Below are 19,504 nucleotides of genomic sequence, written 5' to 3' on the forward strand. Positions count from 1 at the left end.
TCTCGGACAGAACAAACTAAAAACTCTACCCAAACTGTGGGTGGGCGCTGTGTCCCCCAATGGATCCTCCGAGAAAGAGATTTTACGGTAAGCATAAAAAATCTGCTTTTCTCGGTCGGAAGCCATTGGGGGACACAGACCGTGGGACGTACCAAAGCAGTCCCCGGGGTGGGGAGAAAAAACACAACCCAAATCAAGCAGAGGAGGATGCTACTGCCGCCTGCAACACCTTGCGGCTCAAACTAGCATCAGCCGATGCAAAAGTATGCACTTGATAAAACTTTGCGAATGTATGCAAGGACGACCAGGTGGCCGCCTTACAGACTTGCATGGCCGAAGCCCTATTACAGAGAGCCCAAGAAGCCCCAACAGAACGCATGGAATGCGCCGTCACCCGAAAGGGTGGCACTTTGGCCTTGCGGCCTTTACGATTCTGAAATGGACGCACAAATCCACCGAGCAATGGTCGCCTTGGAGGCCGGAAGACCCTAACGACTACCGTCAGGAATCACGAAGGAGTCCCCCTGACGAAAAGAGGAGGTGACCGACCGATAAATCCGGACTGCCCGGACCACATCAAGGGTGTGAAGAGAACACTCCTTGGCATTGTAAGGAGAGGGGCAAAAGGAAGGAAGAACGATCTCCTCGTTTACATGAAAGGAGGAAACTACCTTGGGCAGTAAGGAGGGAGGTGGATGGAAAACCAACTTATCCTGATGAAGCACCAAAAGGGGGGAACGGCAGGAAAGTGACGCCAGTTCCGAGACCCTCCGGATAGAAGTGATAGCAATGAGAAAGGCGACCTTCCACGAGAGAATACGAAGGGAGACATCCCTAAGGGGCTCGAAAGGAGCCTCCCTCAAGGCTCCAAGCACCAGATTGAGATCCCACGGAGGCGTGGGAGACCGAAAAGGAGGGACCATGTGGGCCACACCCTGCAAAAAAGGTGCGGACATGGGAATTAGAGGCCAACTGCCGTTGGAAAAGGAGAGAGAGAGCAGACACCTGACCCTTAAGAGAACTTCGGGCCAAACGTTGATCCAGCCCCGCCTGAAGAGAGGCAATAAGACGTGGAAGGGAAAAAATAATCGGAGAGAAGTCTTGCGCCTCACACCACCGAAAATAAGCTTTCCAAGTGCGGTGGTAGATCCTGGACGAGGAAGGTTTGCGTGCCCGAAGCATAGTACGGATAACCCCCTCAGAAAACCTGCGGGCCCTCAAAACCGCGGTTTCAACCGCCATGCCGTCAAATGCAGCGACAGTAAATTGGGGTGGCAAAGGGGACTTTGAAAAAGATCGGGACGAAGAGGTAGGCGCAGCGGCACGTCGTCGGCCAGTCGGACCACGCGCGTCTGGGGCCACTAGAATGGCGGAGACTCCGTCCGACTTGAGTTTCCTCAGAAGCCTGGGCAGGAGGGGAAGAGGCGGAAACAGATAAGGGAGTCGGAAGGACATCCACGGGATGATCAGAGCATCTGTCGCCAGGGGATCCCTCGATTTTGCTACAAAGAGGGGAACCTTCCTGTTGAGGCGAGATGCGAAGAGATCCACATCCGGGGTCCCCCAACGATCGCAAATCTGTGAAAACACCTCCGGGTGGAGAGACCACTCCCCTGGATCCGCCGAGGAACGGCTGAGAAAATCAGCTTCCCAATTGTCCACGCCCGGGATGTGGATTGCCGACAGAGCAGGGACCCGAGCCTCGGCCCAGAGGAGAATCTTGGAGACGACCTCCATCGCCGAGCGACTCCGGGTGCCACCTTGGCGATTGATATATGCAACGGCTGTCGCATTGTCCGACTGAACCCGGACCGGTCGACCCAGAGGGAGACGTTCCCAATGGTGGAGGCAAAGGAAGATCGCCCGAAGCTCCAGAATATTGATGGGGAGACTGGATTCCCCGGGGGACCAGTGACCCTGGACCGTCATGTCCCGAAAACCCTCCCCAACCCATGAGGCTCGCGTCGGTGGTGACTATCTGCCACTGGAGGGGAAGAAAAGACTTCCCCAGAAGAAGAAGGGGAGAGTGGAGCCACCAGAGAAGGGACTGACATACTGCCAGGGGCAGCAGAATCCTGCCATCCAGGGACAAAGGGGACTTGTCCCACCTGCCCAGAATGGCCAGTTGGAGGGAAAGATAATGAAACTGGGCGAAGGGGACTGCTTCCATGGCAGCCACCATACGGCGCAGGTCCTCCATGCAGAAGCGAATCGGGACCAGGGTGGGGCGCCTCAGGCGATGCCACAAACTGAAAATGACCCTCCGGCACTGTGAAACAAAGGAAACGCTGGGAAGATAAGAATGTGAAGATAGGAGTCTCGGATATCCACTGACAAAAGAAACTCACCCTGGTCCATGGAGGCCACCACAGACCGGAGGGACTCCATCCGAAAATGACGGAGGCGCAGATGGCGATTGAGCAACTTGAGGTCCAGGATGGGACGGACCGAGCCATCCTTTTTGGGAACAATGAAGAGGTTCGAATAGAACCCTGACCCGCGTTCCCCTGGAGGAACCGGCACTATCACCCCCTGGGAGAGGAGAGAACGCAGAGCCGACTGAAAAGCCGCCACCAAGGGAGGGGACTGAGGAGGGCGGGATTTAAAGAAACGGTGTCTTGGGAGAGAAGAGAATTCTATGCGGTAGCCTCCTGAAATAACGTCTCGCACCCAGGCATCCTGGACCTGAGACAGCCAAATGTCCTGAAAAAGAGACAGCCGCCCTCCCACCCGACGCGGGTGGGGGCGCCCCTTCAGGAAGAGGCAGGCTTACGGGTACCCGATTTGGCAGCGAAACCTCCAGATCGGTTGCCCGACTTCCATGATGGACGTGCCCTAAAAGAGGGTGATCTGCGTGGAAGGGGCTGCGCCTGTTTGGAGGGGCGACTCGGAGCCGCTGACCGAAAGGACTGAAAGGAAGTAGACTTCCGGCGGGGCTCCGAGCTCTATTCTGTGGAAGCAGAGAACTCTTACCTCCCGTAGCCTCAGAAATAATCTCATCCAAACGTTTTCCAAAGAGGCGGGAACCCGAGAAGGGTAGCTTCGTCAGAGACCTCTTCGACGCAGCGTCCGCATCCCACGCTTTCAACCACATGGCGCGACGAATCGCAACCAAGTTGGCCCAGGCAAATGCCGAACAGCGAGCGGATTCCAAAGTGGCTGAACAAAGGAAATCACCCGCTTGAGAGAGCTGGAGAGCCGCTTCTGCCAGTTCTTCCCTGGAAGTTCCAGCAAGGGCCCACTGGCGGAGCTGGGAAGCCCAAACTGACAACGCTTTTGCCACCCAAGTGGAGGCAAAGGTGGGGAGAAATGAGGCCCCAACGGCCTCAAATACGTACTTCGCAAAATTTTCCATTTTCTTGTCCGCCGGATCCTTAAGGGATGTTGCATCCACAAGGGGCAGCGTAGTGGACTTGGACAGGCGGGAAACTGGTGGGTCAACCTTAGGCGGAACCGTCCACTTAGTGACTAGGTCCTGAGGGAAGGGAAAACGTGTTTGCACCTTCATGATTCCCTGAAAACACCTCCCAGGGTGTTTCCAGGCAGCGTCCAGCACGGTGTCAAACTCATGCATGAGAGCTAAACGCCTTGGGAGCACGCCAAGATCGGCGAAAGGAGACTTCTGGATTAGGATCCGAAGCTCCGGGGTCCTCCAGATGAAAGTTGTCCCTACACAAAACCGTCCACCACATCGGGCTTTGTAGAGTAATCCTCATGATCCGAGGCGGAATCTGAACCTTCTTCTACCGCCTCCCCTGAGGAACAGGAGTCAGCGGGGGTACGTCCCAGGGCTGGGGAGGGAGAGCGAGACCTACGAAACGAGGGGCCGCCCTGGACCTGCTCCCGTGAGGAGCCAGAGGGAACTTCCTTAGCGTGGGGAAAAAGCGGTTCCGGGGAAACAGAACGTGAGCCCCTAGAGCCTCGCAGGGATGACCTCTCCAAGGCCGAAACCACCGACTTGGGGACCTTAGCCAAACCAGATATCGACCGGGAAAGAGAAGAAACACACTCTGGAGGGGGGGGGGGGGGGCGGTTGCCACGCATTCCGCTGAAGCCTCAGGACCTCCAGAAACGGATGGCGAAGACATTTTGGAAGAGCAGGCGGAGCAGGAAGATTCAGTAGAACCCACTGGAAATTTGGACAACCCACACAAGCATAGTAGGTGACCAGAGTCGTCGCCTGTGGGCGGTGGGTCGGGTCTGCCATAGCTGGAAACTAGTGACAGCAGAGAAAAAAAAATTGAACAATCTCATCCTGTGTCCCAGAACTGGAAGCAGATGGCAGCCCCCGTATCCTCCGTGAGGTAGAGAGAAAGTGCAGGGGGGAGGAGCCAGCCACTAGCAAGGCAGGCCGTCTCCCAGAAGCAGCCTATTGGCTGAACAGTAACCCCTGAGAGCGTGCACCAGCTGATAGGCTAATCAGTGACCCCTATGTGCGCGCTAAGCCCCCATTGGAGAAGCGGGCGGTGGGTGGAGCCTCGGCACACGCGGCCAAAGCTCCGGCACCATGACCGCCATGTCCCCCGAAAACAACAGTAGCTTCGGCGACTCAGCCGGAGGAAAAAGGCAGCCGTGCGATCCCTGCAGCGGTCAAGCAGAACACATGCAGGGAGGACGCCGCCAGTGAGCCGCCGTGCACGGCTCAAAAATGAAACTAACAGCTGTGCAATCCCTGCAGCGGCCGAACGGACCGTATGCAGGGAGACGCCGACTGCACTAGTAAAAATACACGAGCCGGCAGGGGCAGGGAAGGAGAGGGAAACGCTGTCCCGGCGCCGCGACCCTGCCAAAGAGCTCAATCCCCCTGAAGTGCCCCCAGTCCTTTATAAGTAGCCCCAATAGAGAGCTCCCTCCCGGAGCTCACGGCGGTGGTGGGGACATAATTCTAGGAGTCTCCAGAGGTTGCCACTAGAAATAATAAAAAGGAGGGCCCCCAAGAATATACTCACCTAGCACCATACTTACCTGAAGATGTCTTCTACCTGATGATATCTTCAGCCAGACTTATGGATGCCTGCATCACGTCATGCTGCTACAGACCAGGATGAGCAGGGAAAGTAGGGGGACCTGGACCCAACGGTGCTACCCCAGGTGCTGGCGTTGGCGGGAAGGGGTTAACGGTGCATTTGTATATAATGACCCGTGCCCCTTAGCCGCATATGGGGGAACAGGTAGCGCCATGCTCCTGAACCCCCACATGAAAACAGTGAAAAAATAAAATGAATGAAAGAAACTAAACAGTCCCTAACTTTAAACGAAGAAAAAAATAGAAGACCAGGTCTGGAGAAATCCAGACCTGTGTCTTGCCTCCTAGGACACTAAGCTTAAACTGATAAGCTCAGGGCCAGTAGGCGGGGTATAGCCTGCCGGGAGGAGCCTACTCTTTTTTTTGTTTGCCTAGTGTCAGCGCCTCCTAGCGGCAAGAGCATATACCCACGGTCTGTGTCCCCCAATGGTTTCCGACCGAGAAATTGGGGATTTATCTAGTTTTTGCAGGAAGGACAGAGTAGCCTGTACACCCGCAACATGAGGGATGCGGGTGTACAGGCTTTCAACATCCACGGACACTAACTGATAGTTTTCTTGCCAAATGAAATTATCAAATGCTGTAAGTAGGTAAGCTGTTAGGTGACCTACTTACAGCATTTGATAACTTCATTTGGTAAGAAAACTATCAGTTTGTGTCCGTGGATGTTGAAAGCCTGTACACCCGCATCCTTCAGGATGCGGGTGTACAGGCTACTCTGTCCTTCCTGCAAAAACTAGATAAATCCCCAATGTTCGTTTCATTTATAAAAGATGCTTTGGAATTTGTACTCAAAAAGAAGGTATTTCTACAAGATGGTCAGTGGTACAGGCAAGCCCGTGGCACAGCCATGGGCATGCCTGTATCATGTACATACGCTAACATATTCCTCACCATGTTCGAACAGCAGTACATATTCACCCACACCAATCCATATATCAGCCACATCAAATATTATTTGCGCTATGTGGATGATATATTGATTGTGTGGGATGGAGAAAAAGAAAAATTTGACCTTTTTGTTAAATATCGAAAATACCTTAAATATGCTATTCACAAGTTGCTAGGGAGGCAAAAGTCTGGAATTCCTAGATGTGAAGCTTGAGATAGTACATAACATCTTAGTGACGTCAGGCTACAGAAAAGCAATATCAAAAAAGAGTTCTCTTCTGCAGTATGGGGGGACATTTATCAATGTTTGCTTATGTATTCCTTTTTTTACTTATTTTTTTCTTACAATTTTTTTTTGCTTATGTGTGACTTATTTATCAACTGCTTTCAGCCTGTTGATACAATTTTTTCATGTAAGCAATTTTTCTTTTTTTGCTTTGGTAGTGGCTTTCTCTGCTGCATGTCTGAGCTGGAGTAAATTTAGTAGGTTTTTTCATGTAATGCGACTTTTTTGCGACTTTCGCACTTGATAAATCTCTGACCACTGCAAGTCAAAAATCACTTTTTGCTTTGGTAAGCAAGATTTTTATTTTTTGCTTAGGACACTGCACAATCAAAAAGTCATAGAAAAAAAAAAAGAGCAGTCGCAAGTGCTTTTTTGCGTCAATTTTAAGCAAAAAAAAAAAAACTACTAACTGCTTTGATAAATGTCCCCCTATGAGAGTTCTCATTTAAACTATGTGAAAGATTATATTCCATATAGCCAGATGCTACAACTAAAACGCGTCAATAGTAACCCAGACACATTCAAATTACAACTGAACGATCTTTGTAAAGGATTGTCTGAGCGAGGCTATCCAGAGCGAAAAATAAATCAAGCAGTCGAAAAAATTGAAAAAAAGGCTAGAAAAGATATATTATATCCGGTCCAGAAAAAAAAAATAAAAAAAACAACAGATGAGTGTTTTCCTTTGCTAATACATGTATGAATGAAAAAATAAAGAAAAGCATTCTAAATAATTGGTTCATACTTTAACGTTACCCTGAAATACATGATTGTACAAAGGAAAGACCCATCATAACCTTTAGGCGTACAAAAACAATGATATGATAAAAAATAAAAAAAAAGGAAAAAAATACAGCTCAAAAGATAAAAGGAAAATTGGTTACGTTTACACGTTTCCCCCAAAAGGTAATTTTCCCTGTAATAATTGCAATATTGCAAATTAAATATAAGTAAAAGAAACTTTATATTAGGAGGGGAAAATATCTTTGTAAACCAATTTGTTTTGTGCCAAACAACGTATGTGGTGTATGCACTAATCTGCAACTGCATTTTCTACTATATTGGTAAAACCAAAAGAAAACTATGCACTCGCACACGAGAACATATCTATTCCCTCCGAACCAGCAAAGGAGCTACGCGTTTTATAAACCATATGCAACAACACCATCAAAATAATACCGTTCATTTAAAATTTGCCGGTCTCGAGAGAATAGACAATGTTCCCATAGGAGAAGATCGATATGCCCATCTACTCCGTAGAGAGGCATATTGGATCATGCATCTACGAGCTGTGGTCCCTTTGGGGTTAAATGAAAGAAACGATCTTTCCCCTTTTCTGTAAATTCGTCCTGCATTTCACAAATATTTCTGTTAACTTTCATTCTGCTCCGATTATACAGAGCGCTAGAAACATAGGAAAGTGTTTTTAAATTTGCACTGTTTTCTATATTATGTTAATTAACATTCATTTGTATATAAGCACCTTCCCCACAACAGAATGACGTATCACTGACCAGAAGAAGCATAATTTCCGACGTGAAACTAGTCGTCTTTTGGTACGCCCCCTGCCCCTGAGAGCTTCAGCTCACGCTCCTCGCATACCCAGCTACCTACAAGCAGTTTGCTGTACGGACACTAAAAATAAAAGCATCGCTTGGCAACTTACATATTTGGGTGTGTGCAGCTTCATTTCCTTCTACGTTCTTTTGTTATATTGACAACACTTTGTAAAGAAGCTAGCACCTCCAAAAGACTCAAATCGGGACTTTCATTCATTCATGTTTGCTGATACATACATAGCTGCAGAGCCTGATTGCCGTCACCTGCTCTAATAGCTTTTATTATAAAAATCCCTCTTCATTAGCTCAGTGTTAGAAATCCTCTCAGGAGAAGGGGGCGTATCCCTCCCTTGTGGTGGTGGGAGGTGATTGGTTTGTCTGCACACGCAACCTTATCCATGAGTCAATCTCTTGTCCATGACTCATGGACAAACTGATGCTGCTGCAGGACTGGTAAACATCCCAATAGGAATAGGGACCCCTAGTGATGGGATTTTAAGGAAGTTTTCTTTATTAAATATTCAAAAATGTTTAAAACAGCCATATTACAAAAGGTCTAATTTTCATCAGTAACAACATATAAAAAGTTTTTGGATCTGACAGTGCCCATTTTCCAACCAGACCCCTCTATATAGCTCTATGGGAGAGCCAAAGATTGCCGAACAGCTCTCCCATAGAGCTATATGGAGGGGGCGTGGCAGCCCCCCGCTTCAGGCGTGGGTTGTGACTTGCTGCCATGAAGGAGAGCCAGGGGTCCAAGCAGGAGTTAGCGAGGGGCCCAGCGCTCGGACCCCTTGCGATCTAAAACTTATCCCCTATACTTTGGATAGGGGATAAGTTTTTTACCATGATACGTCTCCTTTAAGGATCACTGCCACAGAATATCCTAAATCATTTGACCTTTGTGCCCTCACGCATGCTCAGATAAATTTAAAATAAAATGAACCCGCAACGCATCAGGATCCACAGCGACTAATAAAATTACACCACTCGCAATCTGCCACATCCAGCATTTATTAGAGACGACACAAAGGGGAGGGGATGACCCAAGTTAGCACGCATTCTCATTAGTAGTCCATGAAACCCAGTCTGAAAACTGGACACACAAAAAGAATATAGCAGAAAAAAAATCTGAAATGAGGAAACAATCGACGCTTTGATGGACCCGAACAGCTCGGAACTAAACATCTATAGCGAGGAAAAAGAAAATCGTAAAAAATAAAAACTGCAGCAATAAGGTGATTGTGTGATACGGCTTCACAGTCAGGTAATGTGCCACGCTGCTCGCAAACAGGAAGAATTAAATAGAATTTTTTTTCTTGACACCGGAACGTCGACTTTACGGACAGGATTATCGTTTTTTGAAAATGGGAAAGAAAAAATATTAGTATAATTTACAGCGTCTCAAGATAAACTGGCTTTATCTTGGGAAAACTTCCAGTACGTCTGAGGTGTACAAGATGTATCTAGAAAATATACTACTGTGGAAAATGACAAGAGCTTAAATTCCTTTTAAATTGGGCATGGACAATTTTCTCTTTTTTGTGTTTTTTTTTGTTGTGTTTTTTTGTTTGTTTCTTAATTGCTGTAACATTGTCCTTCGGGAGGTTGCGGGAGTTTCATGTTTTCTTTGGACATCATGAGACGCCGCAGTTCTTGCAGGATGACTTTGATGCTATAGGAATTCTGCCATTTTGCTAGAACTGATATGGCTCTGGGATCCACCTGTGACAAACAAAAAGGGGGGAGGGAGACACAAAAAGGTGAGATGAGAGGCAGAATGCAGTCTGGTCCCTGTATGATGAAGGCTTTAATATACCTAGTCTTCCTTTATTCTCAGAGCGCAGGAAGATGTGCACATCCTGACTGCCCTGAAGAGGTCATCCTGACAATTCTCTGTGAGACACGTTACCTTTTCTATATAGTTATATAGATTGTGTGTGCAGACTATACCTGCTATAGATACTAGGGCTGGGCGGTATGACCAAATATGTGTATCACGGTATTTTTGTAACTTATGGCGGTTCCACGGTATATAACAGTATTTCTCTCCCCCACCCCTTAAATCATGTGACCCGCGAGCGCTGTTTTGCTTCCCCCAAATTAATCATCAGCCCAGCGCTGCGCTGTCCCCATCTGGGTGCTACTCACATGTCACCTGCAAGCGCTGCCCTCCTCGTCTTCCTGTTTGTTGCGAGCCGCCTGCGCTAGCTGGAACTGTGTACTGTATGATGTATCTCTATGCTGTATCCCTATGCGGCATTCAGCCTAACACCGGCTTCAGCGATGTTCCACCTCGGCCGGTGATAGGTTGACCACACTGTCATGTAAGAAGCCGGCCAGAGCTCCTTACATGACAGTGAGCTCAGCCTATCACCAGCAGAGGCGAAACATCGCTGCAGCTGCTGTTAGGCTGACGGCCGCATAGCGATACAGCATAGAGTACAAAGTTCCAGCCAGCGCAGGCAGCCCGCAACAAACAGGAGGACAGCGCTTGCGGGTGACATATGTGAGTATTTACCCCAATGGGGGCAGCGCAGTGCTGGGCTGATTATTAATTTGGGGGGGGGAGCAGAAAAGCGCTCGCGGATCACATATGATTAGTTCCCCGATGTGGGGACAGCGAAGCCCTGGGCTGATAATTCATTCCCGAGGGGGAGGGGCCAAACCGGTATTTTGGTATGGTGAAAAATTCATATCGTGCAGGACAAAAATTTCGGTATTCGGTGTGAACCGGTATACCGCCCAGCCCTAATAGATACTATTTAACAGTGAACTGAAAACAGAAGGGAGGGGGCCCTGCCCTATCAAGTCTGTAATTTTGATGCAATATATAGCATAGCATATAAGGAAAAGACCTCTCTTTACATCAGTGATCCCCAAAACTCCCAGCATATCCTTACAGCCTTTGGTTGTTCTAGCATGCTGGGAGTTGTAGCTGTGCAACAATTGAAGAGTTACAAGTTAAGGACCACTGCCTTACATATACATCTATATAAACTTGTATACAACCTCCAATAAGGATTTCTACCATAAATTATCTCTGCCAACAGCAAGTTTAAATTATTTCAAGCAGCACGGCTCCACAATGAATGTGGGTTATGGACCCTTGTGGTACGCCCCAAAATCCAACATTGTATGCAATGAAGCAAGTTGAGTTGACACTCCAATAAAGTGAGTTTGCAAATATTGTTTTTTTTTAATTAATGCTAGCAGAACGCTTGGTGTAGGAGGAGAGGTATTAGCAGTAGAGAGAAAAGTGCTCAGGGTGTAGATGGTGAGGTATTAGCAATAGAGAGGGAAGTGCTCATGCTGCTGTACAGAGAACTGGTGAGACCTTAGTGTATTGTGTGCAGTACTGGAGACAGAAGGATATAAATACAATGGAGAAAGTTCAGAATAGCTACTAAACTAGTACATGGACTGCAGGACAAAACTATACCTTAACATGTATGGCTTAGTAGAAAGAAAAGACATACAAATAGAAACTTTTCAATACATAAAGAGAAGCAACACAGTAAAGGAGGATAGTATATTTAAAAGAAAAACAACCAAAAGAGGACATAGTTTTACATAAGAGGTGCACAGGTTTCTGCAGTAATATCAGGAAGTATTACTTTACTGAGAGAGTAGTGGATGCAGGGAATAGCCTTCCTGCAGAAGTGGTAGTTAAAAATACAGTGAAGGAGTTTAAGCATGCATGGGATAAGCATAAGGCTATCCTTCATATAAGATAGGGCCAGGGACTATTGATAGGATTCAGATTATGGGGCAGACTAGATGGGCCAAATGGTTCTTATCTGTCGACATATTCTATGTTAGTCAACACATCGCTATTTTCTCACAAAAATCTTTTGCACAGCGATTTTCATGATATAGAAAGTTTAAAATAATTGTGAACTCTCCTAACCGAAGAGCCGACTCAACTTTCCTCATCTTTGCAGACAGCAAATTAATACAATGAGGGACGTCACTATTTGTGACCTAAACCAGTGACATACAAGGAAAGACAAGCATCAAAGTTCCAGCATACAATGTGTATAGGGATGGCTGGGATTTACACTACACATTCCCCTGGGATGGCTGGGATTTACACTACACATTCCCCTGGGATGGCTGGGATTTACACTACACAACTAGGGATGTCTCCTCATGACAACACGTTTGGATCAGTACTCTCCACAGGCAGACACCATCACCCACATAGGACGTTATCACCTGAATCCACAAATGTTGGCAGCAGAACATTTCAGAAGCTGCAGAAATCTGGTGATCTCTCTATAATGATCCTGACCGTCATCTCCTCTCTATAATGATCCTGACCGTCACCTCCTCTCTATAATGATCCTGACCGTCACCTCCTCTCTATAATGATCCTGACCGTCACCTCCTCTCTATAATGATCCTGACCGACGTCACCTCCTCTCTATAATGATCCTGACCGACGTCACCTCCTCTCTATAATGATCCTGACCGACGTCGTCTCCTCTCTATAATGATCCTGACCGTCATCGTCTCCTCTCTATAATGATCCTGACCGTCATCACCTCCTCTCTATAATGATCCTGACCGTCATCACCTCCTCTCTATAATGATCCTGACCGTCATCACCTCCTCTCTATAATGATCCTGACCGTCATCACCTCCTCTCTATAATGATCCTGACCGACATCGTCTCCTCTCTATAATGATCCTGACCGACATCGTCTCCTCTCTATAATGATCCTGACCGTCATCGCCTCCTCTCTATAATGATCCTGACCGTCATCACCTCCTCTCTATAATGATCCTGTCCATCACCTCCTCTCTATAATGATCCTGACCATCACCTCCTCTCTATAATGATCCTGACCATCACCTCCTCTCTATAATGATCCTGACCATCACCTCCTCTCTATAATGATCCTGACCATCACCTCCTCTCTATAATGATCCTGACCATCACCTCCTCTCTATAATGATCCTGACCATCACCTCCTCTCTATAATGATCCTGACCATCACCTCCTCTCTATAATGATCCTGACCATCACCTCCTCTCTATAATGATCCTGACCATCACCTCCTCTCTATAATGATCCTGACCATCACCTCCTCTCTATAATGATCCTGACCATCACCTCCTCTCTATAATGATCCTGACCATCACCTCCTCTCTATAATGAACCTGACCATCACCTCCTCTCTATAATGATCCTGACCGTCATCACCTCCTCTCTATAATGATCCTGACCATCACCTCCTCTCTATAATGATCCTGACCGTCATCACCTCCTCTCTATAATGATCCTGACCGTCATCACCTCCTCTCTATAATGATCCTGACCGTCATCACCTCCTCTCTATAATGATCCTGACCATCACCTCCTCTCTATAATGAACCTGTCCATCACCTCCTCTCTATAATGATCCTGACCATCACCTCCTCTCTATAATGATCCTGACCATCACCTCCTCTCTATAATGAACCTGACCATCACCTCCTCTCTATAATGATCCTGACCATCACCTCCTCTCTATAATGAACCTGACCATCACCTCCTCTCTATAATGATCCTGACCATCACCTCCTCTCTATAATGATCCTGACCATCACCTCCTCTCTATAATGATCCTGACCATCACCTCCTCTCTATAATTAACCTGACTGTCCTCATCTCTCTATAATGATCCAGACCGTCCTCATCTCCTCTCTATAATGATCCAGACCGTCCTCATCTCCTCTCTATAATGATCCAGACCGTCCTCATCTCCTCTCTATAATGATACTGACTGCATTAATCTCCTCTCTACAATGATCCTGACCATCATCGTCTCCTCTCTATAATGATCCTGACTGTCATCATCATCTCCTCTCTATAATGTCTATAATGATCCTGACCATTTCCTCTCTATAATGATCCTGACTGTCCTCATTGTCTCCTCTCTATAATGATCCTGACCGTCCTCTAACATAGAATGCTTACACATGACATATGAAAAGAAGTGTTCTACTCACCACACCATTAGAATTATTCACGCCATTCATATTAATTTTTGTTACAAATTTGACAAACGGAGGGGATTCTGGGTATTTAGGGCCACACTCTATTTTAAGGCTGTATATCCTGTTCTCATAGATTGTCTGGAAGACAAAAAACTAATTATAGAAAATGTGACAGAAACAATGGTGAAAAGTGTACATAATACAACACAGGAATCAGCAGATTTACAGCATGTTAGAAACTTCTCTACCACTGTTCAGACCCTGGAATAGTAGAAAGATTAAGCTCTGAATAACATCTCCTAGAAGGCGAGGGTGCCATTCAGAAATACAGGAGAATCATTACTGCTCAAGTAAAACCTTTAGGTTTGGTTTAAGTGTAGGGCTGCAATGATAAATCAATTAAAACAGGTGATGGAAATCTGTCGCCGTTTTCCATCTTTGATTAATCGGTCGTTGGGGGTGTGGCCTTAGCTGTTGGGGGGCATGACCTAGTAATGTGGTATTCCTACCATTTTTTTTTTTTTACTATTTTCCCTGCCTTTTAGCCCCTTAGTCTGCCCCTTTAAGGTCTCCTCTGTCTCCTCTTACCCCTTCCACTGCCTTTATAAAGATACCTCCAGCACCGAGAGCACGGCCTGGAGTGCAGTGCGGAAGCCGCTGCCTCCTTGTCCTTTAAGAAGCCTCTGGTCCTGACATGGCGGGAGCCCCCTTTCCAGGTAGAAGCTACATTCTCCATCCTATGCAGTGACAGATGGTGCCGGGAGGAACGCCTCACTAAAGTCTGTGAACTGCTCCTTTTCCCCTGCAGCGAGGCTCATAGGTTAACCATTCAGGTGCTGTTCCCTCTTTTCTCCCGTTAACCTTTCAGTTGCTGTCCCTTTTTCTTTCTTTCCCATTAACTCTTTACAAAACAGTCCCCACTTTCTCCTGTTAACCCCTCCCTGTTCCCCTAATCCTGTATTTTTTTTTTATATCCGTTTAATCATAATCGGCTAACTAAACGGTTTTGCAGCCCACATTTAGTGTAAGCAATACAGTAAACCACCCAAACAAAAAAAGGTGATTATAAAAGGTATAAAGGTATACACAAATAGGTGGTGTGCAAGGGACCTAATAAGGAGTAACTAAAGAATTCCTCTTAGTTCTCTAGAGCTGCATTTACAATTCTGCTTTTTATGTCACATGACAAAGTGGACTGGATATAGTGCTGTCTGTGCCGACTGATCCAATGGTAACAAGCGGAATTGTGAGTACATCACCGCATGTGACTGAATAAGGCTGGGTTCACACTACATTTTTCAACTACGGTTCCCGCATACGTTTTCTATCAAAAATCGTATGGGAAAAAAAACGGATGGAACAGTATGGGAAAAAGTAAACCGTATGCGTTTTTAAAAGTGCATACTGTTCCGTCCGTTTTTATTTTTTTTTTTAAAACATAAGTTTTTGAAAATTCTGTCAATTTTTAATGGGAGGGGTCTTTAGGATGCAAATGCGCATGTGCAAAGAAAAAACGCATACGTTTTTTGCCGTATGGAACCGTATACATGTGACGTCCAGGTTAAATAAAAAGGTATGCGGTTGCAATACGGTTTTAAAACTGGAGTCAAAACCGTGGTGAAACACGCTTTGGAGTACTGTTTAAAAACGTATTGCAAGCAAACCGTACGCAACCGTATGCAGCAGGGTGCATACGGTTTGCAATGCTTTGCCTATGTATACGGTTTTCAATACCGTTCCATACGTTTTCACTAATGAAAACGTATGCGGGAACCGTAGTTGAAAAACGTAGTGTGAACCCAGCCTAAGAGAGAGATGTCATTTTGAATTCCTCACCATAACCTGTAAATCCAGTTCACATGTTCCACCAGCAGTGTGAGCCTCAAAGTTTTGTTCACACCTCACTACTTGTGCATGCTTCAGATTTCTCGATAGGTTTGCTCCCCTGAATGCTGCATTATGGAGTCATTCTCTAAAAGCATAGCTTAAGGAAAAAACTGCCAACATACGCTGTGGGACAGAGCACTTTATATGGCAACACAACATCTGCCCCAATATGTACCAACACTTTATCCTGCATTATACAGCAGGTACCACACAAGGACACTGCAGTGTGACCAGACTCATACTTACTCTAGGTGGTCCAATGATCATACCGGTCCATCTTGTGAGGGTCATGTCTTCATCGTCTACCAGACCCCAACTAACGGTTCCATCACCAACTCCTTTCTGACCTTCTTCAAGTTCTTCCAAAAGCCGAAAATTACGAGGAACTTTGACGCCTAAAAAATAAATAAAAAACAAAAGCAATGTCAATGCTGACTCAATAAGCAGAATAGTGAGCTGAGCTCTGGGGCACAATACAGGTTGTATGTAACTCAGGACCACTACAGGATAAGAAGACAGATAAAGTAGACAGTGACTTGCTGTAGCAGTGAAGGTCTAATGCTGAAAACAGACATACACCAAGAGAGATAATGCACAGTGATGGCTCAGAAAAGGGGATGACTGTCAGTCTGAACAGCTACTGAACACGGTTTACTAGTTAAGTGGTTTATATCAGGAGATGAAGGTGGAGGAAAGCATAGAAACTTTTCTTCTTCCTGGTCCATTCTAAGTTTTCAGAAAAACACAAAACATCTGATGGTTGTAGTGGCATGATGGGCTCTGTAGTTCTACAAAAGCTGAAGAGCCACAGGTTGGGGGTACAAAGTAACAGAGGATACATTTTGGATAATTACAGTATAAATGGTAGTGATGTAATGGAAACTTATAAGGAAGGAAACTAGACAAACCACAAAATGAGGAAGAAAAACAAGCGAGGTAGAAAGTGATAATGGAAAAAGTAGAGGCAGCTGCAGTTAGGTACTATGCCCGGGGGGCTCAATCATGAGCAGGTCTAATGCCCTCTGTGCCCATATAGAGAACAATGAGGCACAGAAAAGGGACAGTGGCTGCCATCTGCTGAACACGCACAGGGGGAGATTTAAAGGAAAACTGTCAGCTTGCTTCCCCCACACAAACCAGCAGTACTGGCTGATGCGGGGGACACTGATCAGTTTGATGCGTACCGTGCCCAGATTCACCCCGCCGTTCGGACTTAATCTTCTATTTTTGGTATATGCTAATTAGGTGCTAACTGGCACTCTGACGTCAGCGTTTTTGCCTGCAGTGCCGCCAGGCTCATCAATATTCCTCCCCTCCCTCTTCATTACAGAGCAGGGAGAAGAGGGAGAGGAGGAATATTAATGAGCTGGGTGGTGCTGGGGCCAAAAACGCTGACGTCAGAGTGCCAGTTAGCACTTAATTAGCATATACCGAAAATAGAAGATTACAGCTGAACGGCGGGGCGGGGGGAGTACACTGACAGTTTTCCTTTAACCTGTTAAGGGCCCAGGGCGTACAGGTACACCTTGACACCCTGGTACTTAAGGACCCAGGGCGTACCTGTACGCCCGTGGGAATTTTCGGGGTGACTGATGATATCAATCAGCAGGCACCCCACGCAAATGCCCAGGGGGGTCATCAAGGGGTCATGAATTCCCACCGGCAATTTGCGGCGATAACGGTGATGCGTGTGACCCACTGACCCGGAGATACATGGTGATCGGGGGTGTAGGATACACCCAATCACGTCCAGTATCTATGGGGAGGTGGCAATTTAGTCACCCCCCCAGGATCGCTGCTATCGACCGGCCAATAGCAGCCGGCAGGGGAGGGGTTAATGACTTCTTCTTGCTGCTCTGCCAGCTAACTGAGTTCAGTCAGCGGGCAGGGCTGCAAGAAGGTGCCAGGGACCCCCCTCTGCGAGATCGGAGCCCCTCAGTGAAGAAGGCACCCCCTTAGAGCAGGGAAATAATACACTAAAGGGACGGGTAGAACTGTATAAAAAAATAAAAAAAAGGAAAAAAATCCCCCACCCCCCTGACCCCCAAATAGGTCCTCAAGGGTCCACTGCAGTTTTTTTTTCAGCGTGACCTGGGCACTATTAAGGGTTCAGGGCGCTGCATTCCCCCCCCCCCCCCCCTTTTTTTTTTTGGGCCGCAGCGTTTTTTTTTTTTTTTTACCCCATATAACTGTGTGTGATATCTATTCACACACTGTTATAGATAAAGTTACACCAACCACACACACTACATAATCTGTAAGTCCAGCAATTCATTGCCCACCACCCAGATTCTTTTTTGGCCAGGTCCAATGAATGGCGCGCCATTGATGCAGCAGAAATGAGGACATTTTGCGGCCTCGTGCTGCATATGGGCCTGGCCAAAAAGCCAAGTGTCAGACAGAACTGGAGCGGGGACGTCATCTACCAGACCCCACTCTACAGTATGGCGATGACACGGAGGCGGTTCGAGGTCATTTGGAAATGTCTACATTATGCAGATAATGCGGCATGTCCCCCCCGAGGTGATCCCACCTATGACCGGCTTTACAAAGTGAGGCCAGTCATCGATCACTTTGGGGCCAAATTTTTGGCGGCCTACGTACCGCTTAGGGAGCTCTCGATAGAGGAGTCTCATCAGTTTTAAGGGGAGACTCATCTTCCGCCAGTATATTCCCTCATAGCGGGCGCGATATGGCGAGAAGCTCTACAAACTTTGTGAGAGTACATCCGGGTACACTTTCAAGTTTAGAGTATATGAGGGACGAGATTCCCGTATTGAACCCCCAGAATGCAAAATGCTAAATTTTTTCATACAATTTTGGAATTTTTCACCAAGAAATGATGCAAGTGAAGCCCTTTGTTGTCTTCCAAAAGTAAAAATGATGCAAACATAAAGTAGACGTATTGTATATGTGAATCAATATATAATTTATTTGGAATATCCATTTTTCCTTATAAACAGAGAGCTTCCAAGTAAAAAAAAAAAAAATGCTAAATTTTTTCATACAATTTTGGAATTTTTCACCAAGAAATGATGCAAGTATTGACAAAATTTTACCACTAACATAAAGTAGAATATGTCACGAAAAAATCTCGGAATCAGAATGAAAAGGTAAAAGCATCCCAGAATTATTAATGCTTAAAGTGACAGTGGTCAGATATGCAAAAAAATGCCCGGGTCCTACACTGAAAATTGTCTGGGTACTTAACCCATTAAGGACCTAGGGCGTATGGATACGCCCTGGCTCCCTGGTACTTAAAGGAAATCTGTCATCAGACTCACCCGCACTAAACCTGTTACACAGCCTTGTAGTGCGGGTGATCCTGATTAAAACGCTTCTTACCTGGTTAAAAATGGTTCAGCGGTTCTTCAGATATCTATATTTTTAGTTTTCTGTTATTCCCTGGCTTGGGACTCAGTGGGAGGTGTTATCATCTGGGACTCGGCCACACATCATTCTAGCTGGGCGGAGCTGCCGCCCGGCTCATGAATATTCATGAACTTATCCTCGTAGTCTAACTCCTTTTTCTAGGTCTGGTGGGGAGGACAGCGCATGAGGATAAGTTCATGAATATTCATGAGCCGGGCGGCAGCTCCGCCCAGCTAGAATGACGTGTGGCCGAGTCCCAGATGATAACACCTCCCACTGAGTCCCAAGCCAGGGAATAACAGAAAACTAAAAATATAGATATCTGAAGAACCGCTGAACCATTTTTAACCAGGTAAGAAGCGTTTTAATCAGGATCACCCGCACTACAAGGCTGTGTAACAGGTTTAGTGCGGGTGATTCTGATGACAGATTTTCTTTAAGGACTCAGACGTATCCATAAGCCCGTGGGAATCTCTGTCCCCGCCGCGCAGGCACCCC

At 46.6% G+C, this 19,504-nt stretch overlaps 1 protein-coding gene across 1 annotated transcript in view; it reads right to left on the reverse strand.

Annotated features, from left to right (window-relative positions):
* Window positions 1-8,760: 8,760 nt before the first annotated feature.
* UBE2V1 (ubiquitin conjugating enzyme E2 V1) overlaps window positions 8,761-19,504 on the reverse strand; it is a 31,589-nt gene continuing 20,845 nt past the window's right edge. The window contains exons 2-4 of the mRNA XM_056548941.1: window positions 15,881-16,029; window positions 13,760-13,885; window positions 8,761-9,487 (exon numbers count right to left, since the gene is read on the reverse strand). Of these exons, the coding sequence (XP_056404916.1) occupies window positions 9,341-9,487; window positions 13,760-13,885; window positions 15,881-16,029 (422 nt within the window). The 3' untranslated portion in view covers window positions 8,761-9,340. The remainder of the gene's footprint in view (window positions 9,488-13,759; window positions 13,886-15,880; window positions 16,030-19,504) is intronic.

The sequence above is a fragment of the Hyla sarda genome, chromosome 12 (genome assembly GCF_029499605.1).
Source record: "Hyla sarda isolate aHylSar1 chromosome 12, aHylSar1.hap1, whole genome shotgun sequence".
In the NCBI taxonomy this organism is placed as follows: domain Eukaryota; kingdom Metazoa; phylum Chordata; class Amphibia; order Anura; family Hylidae; genus Hyla; species Hyla sarda.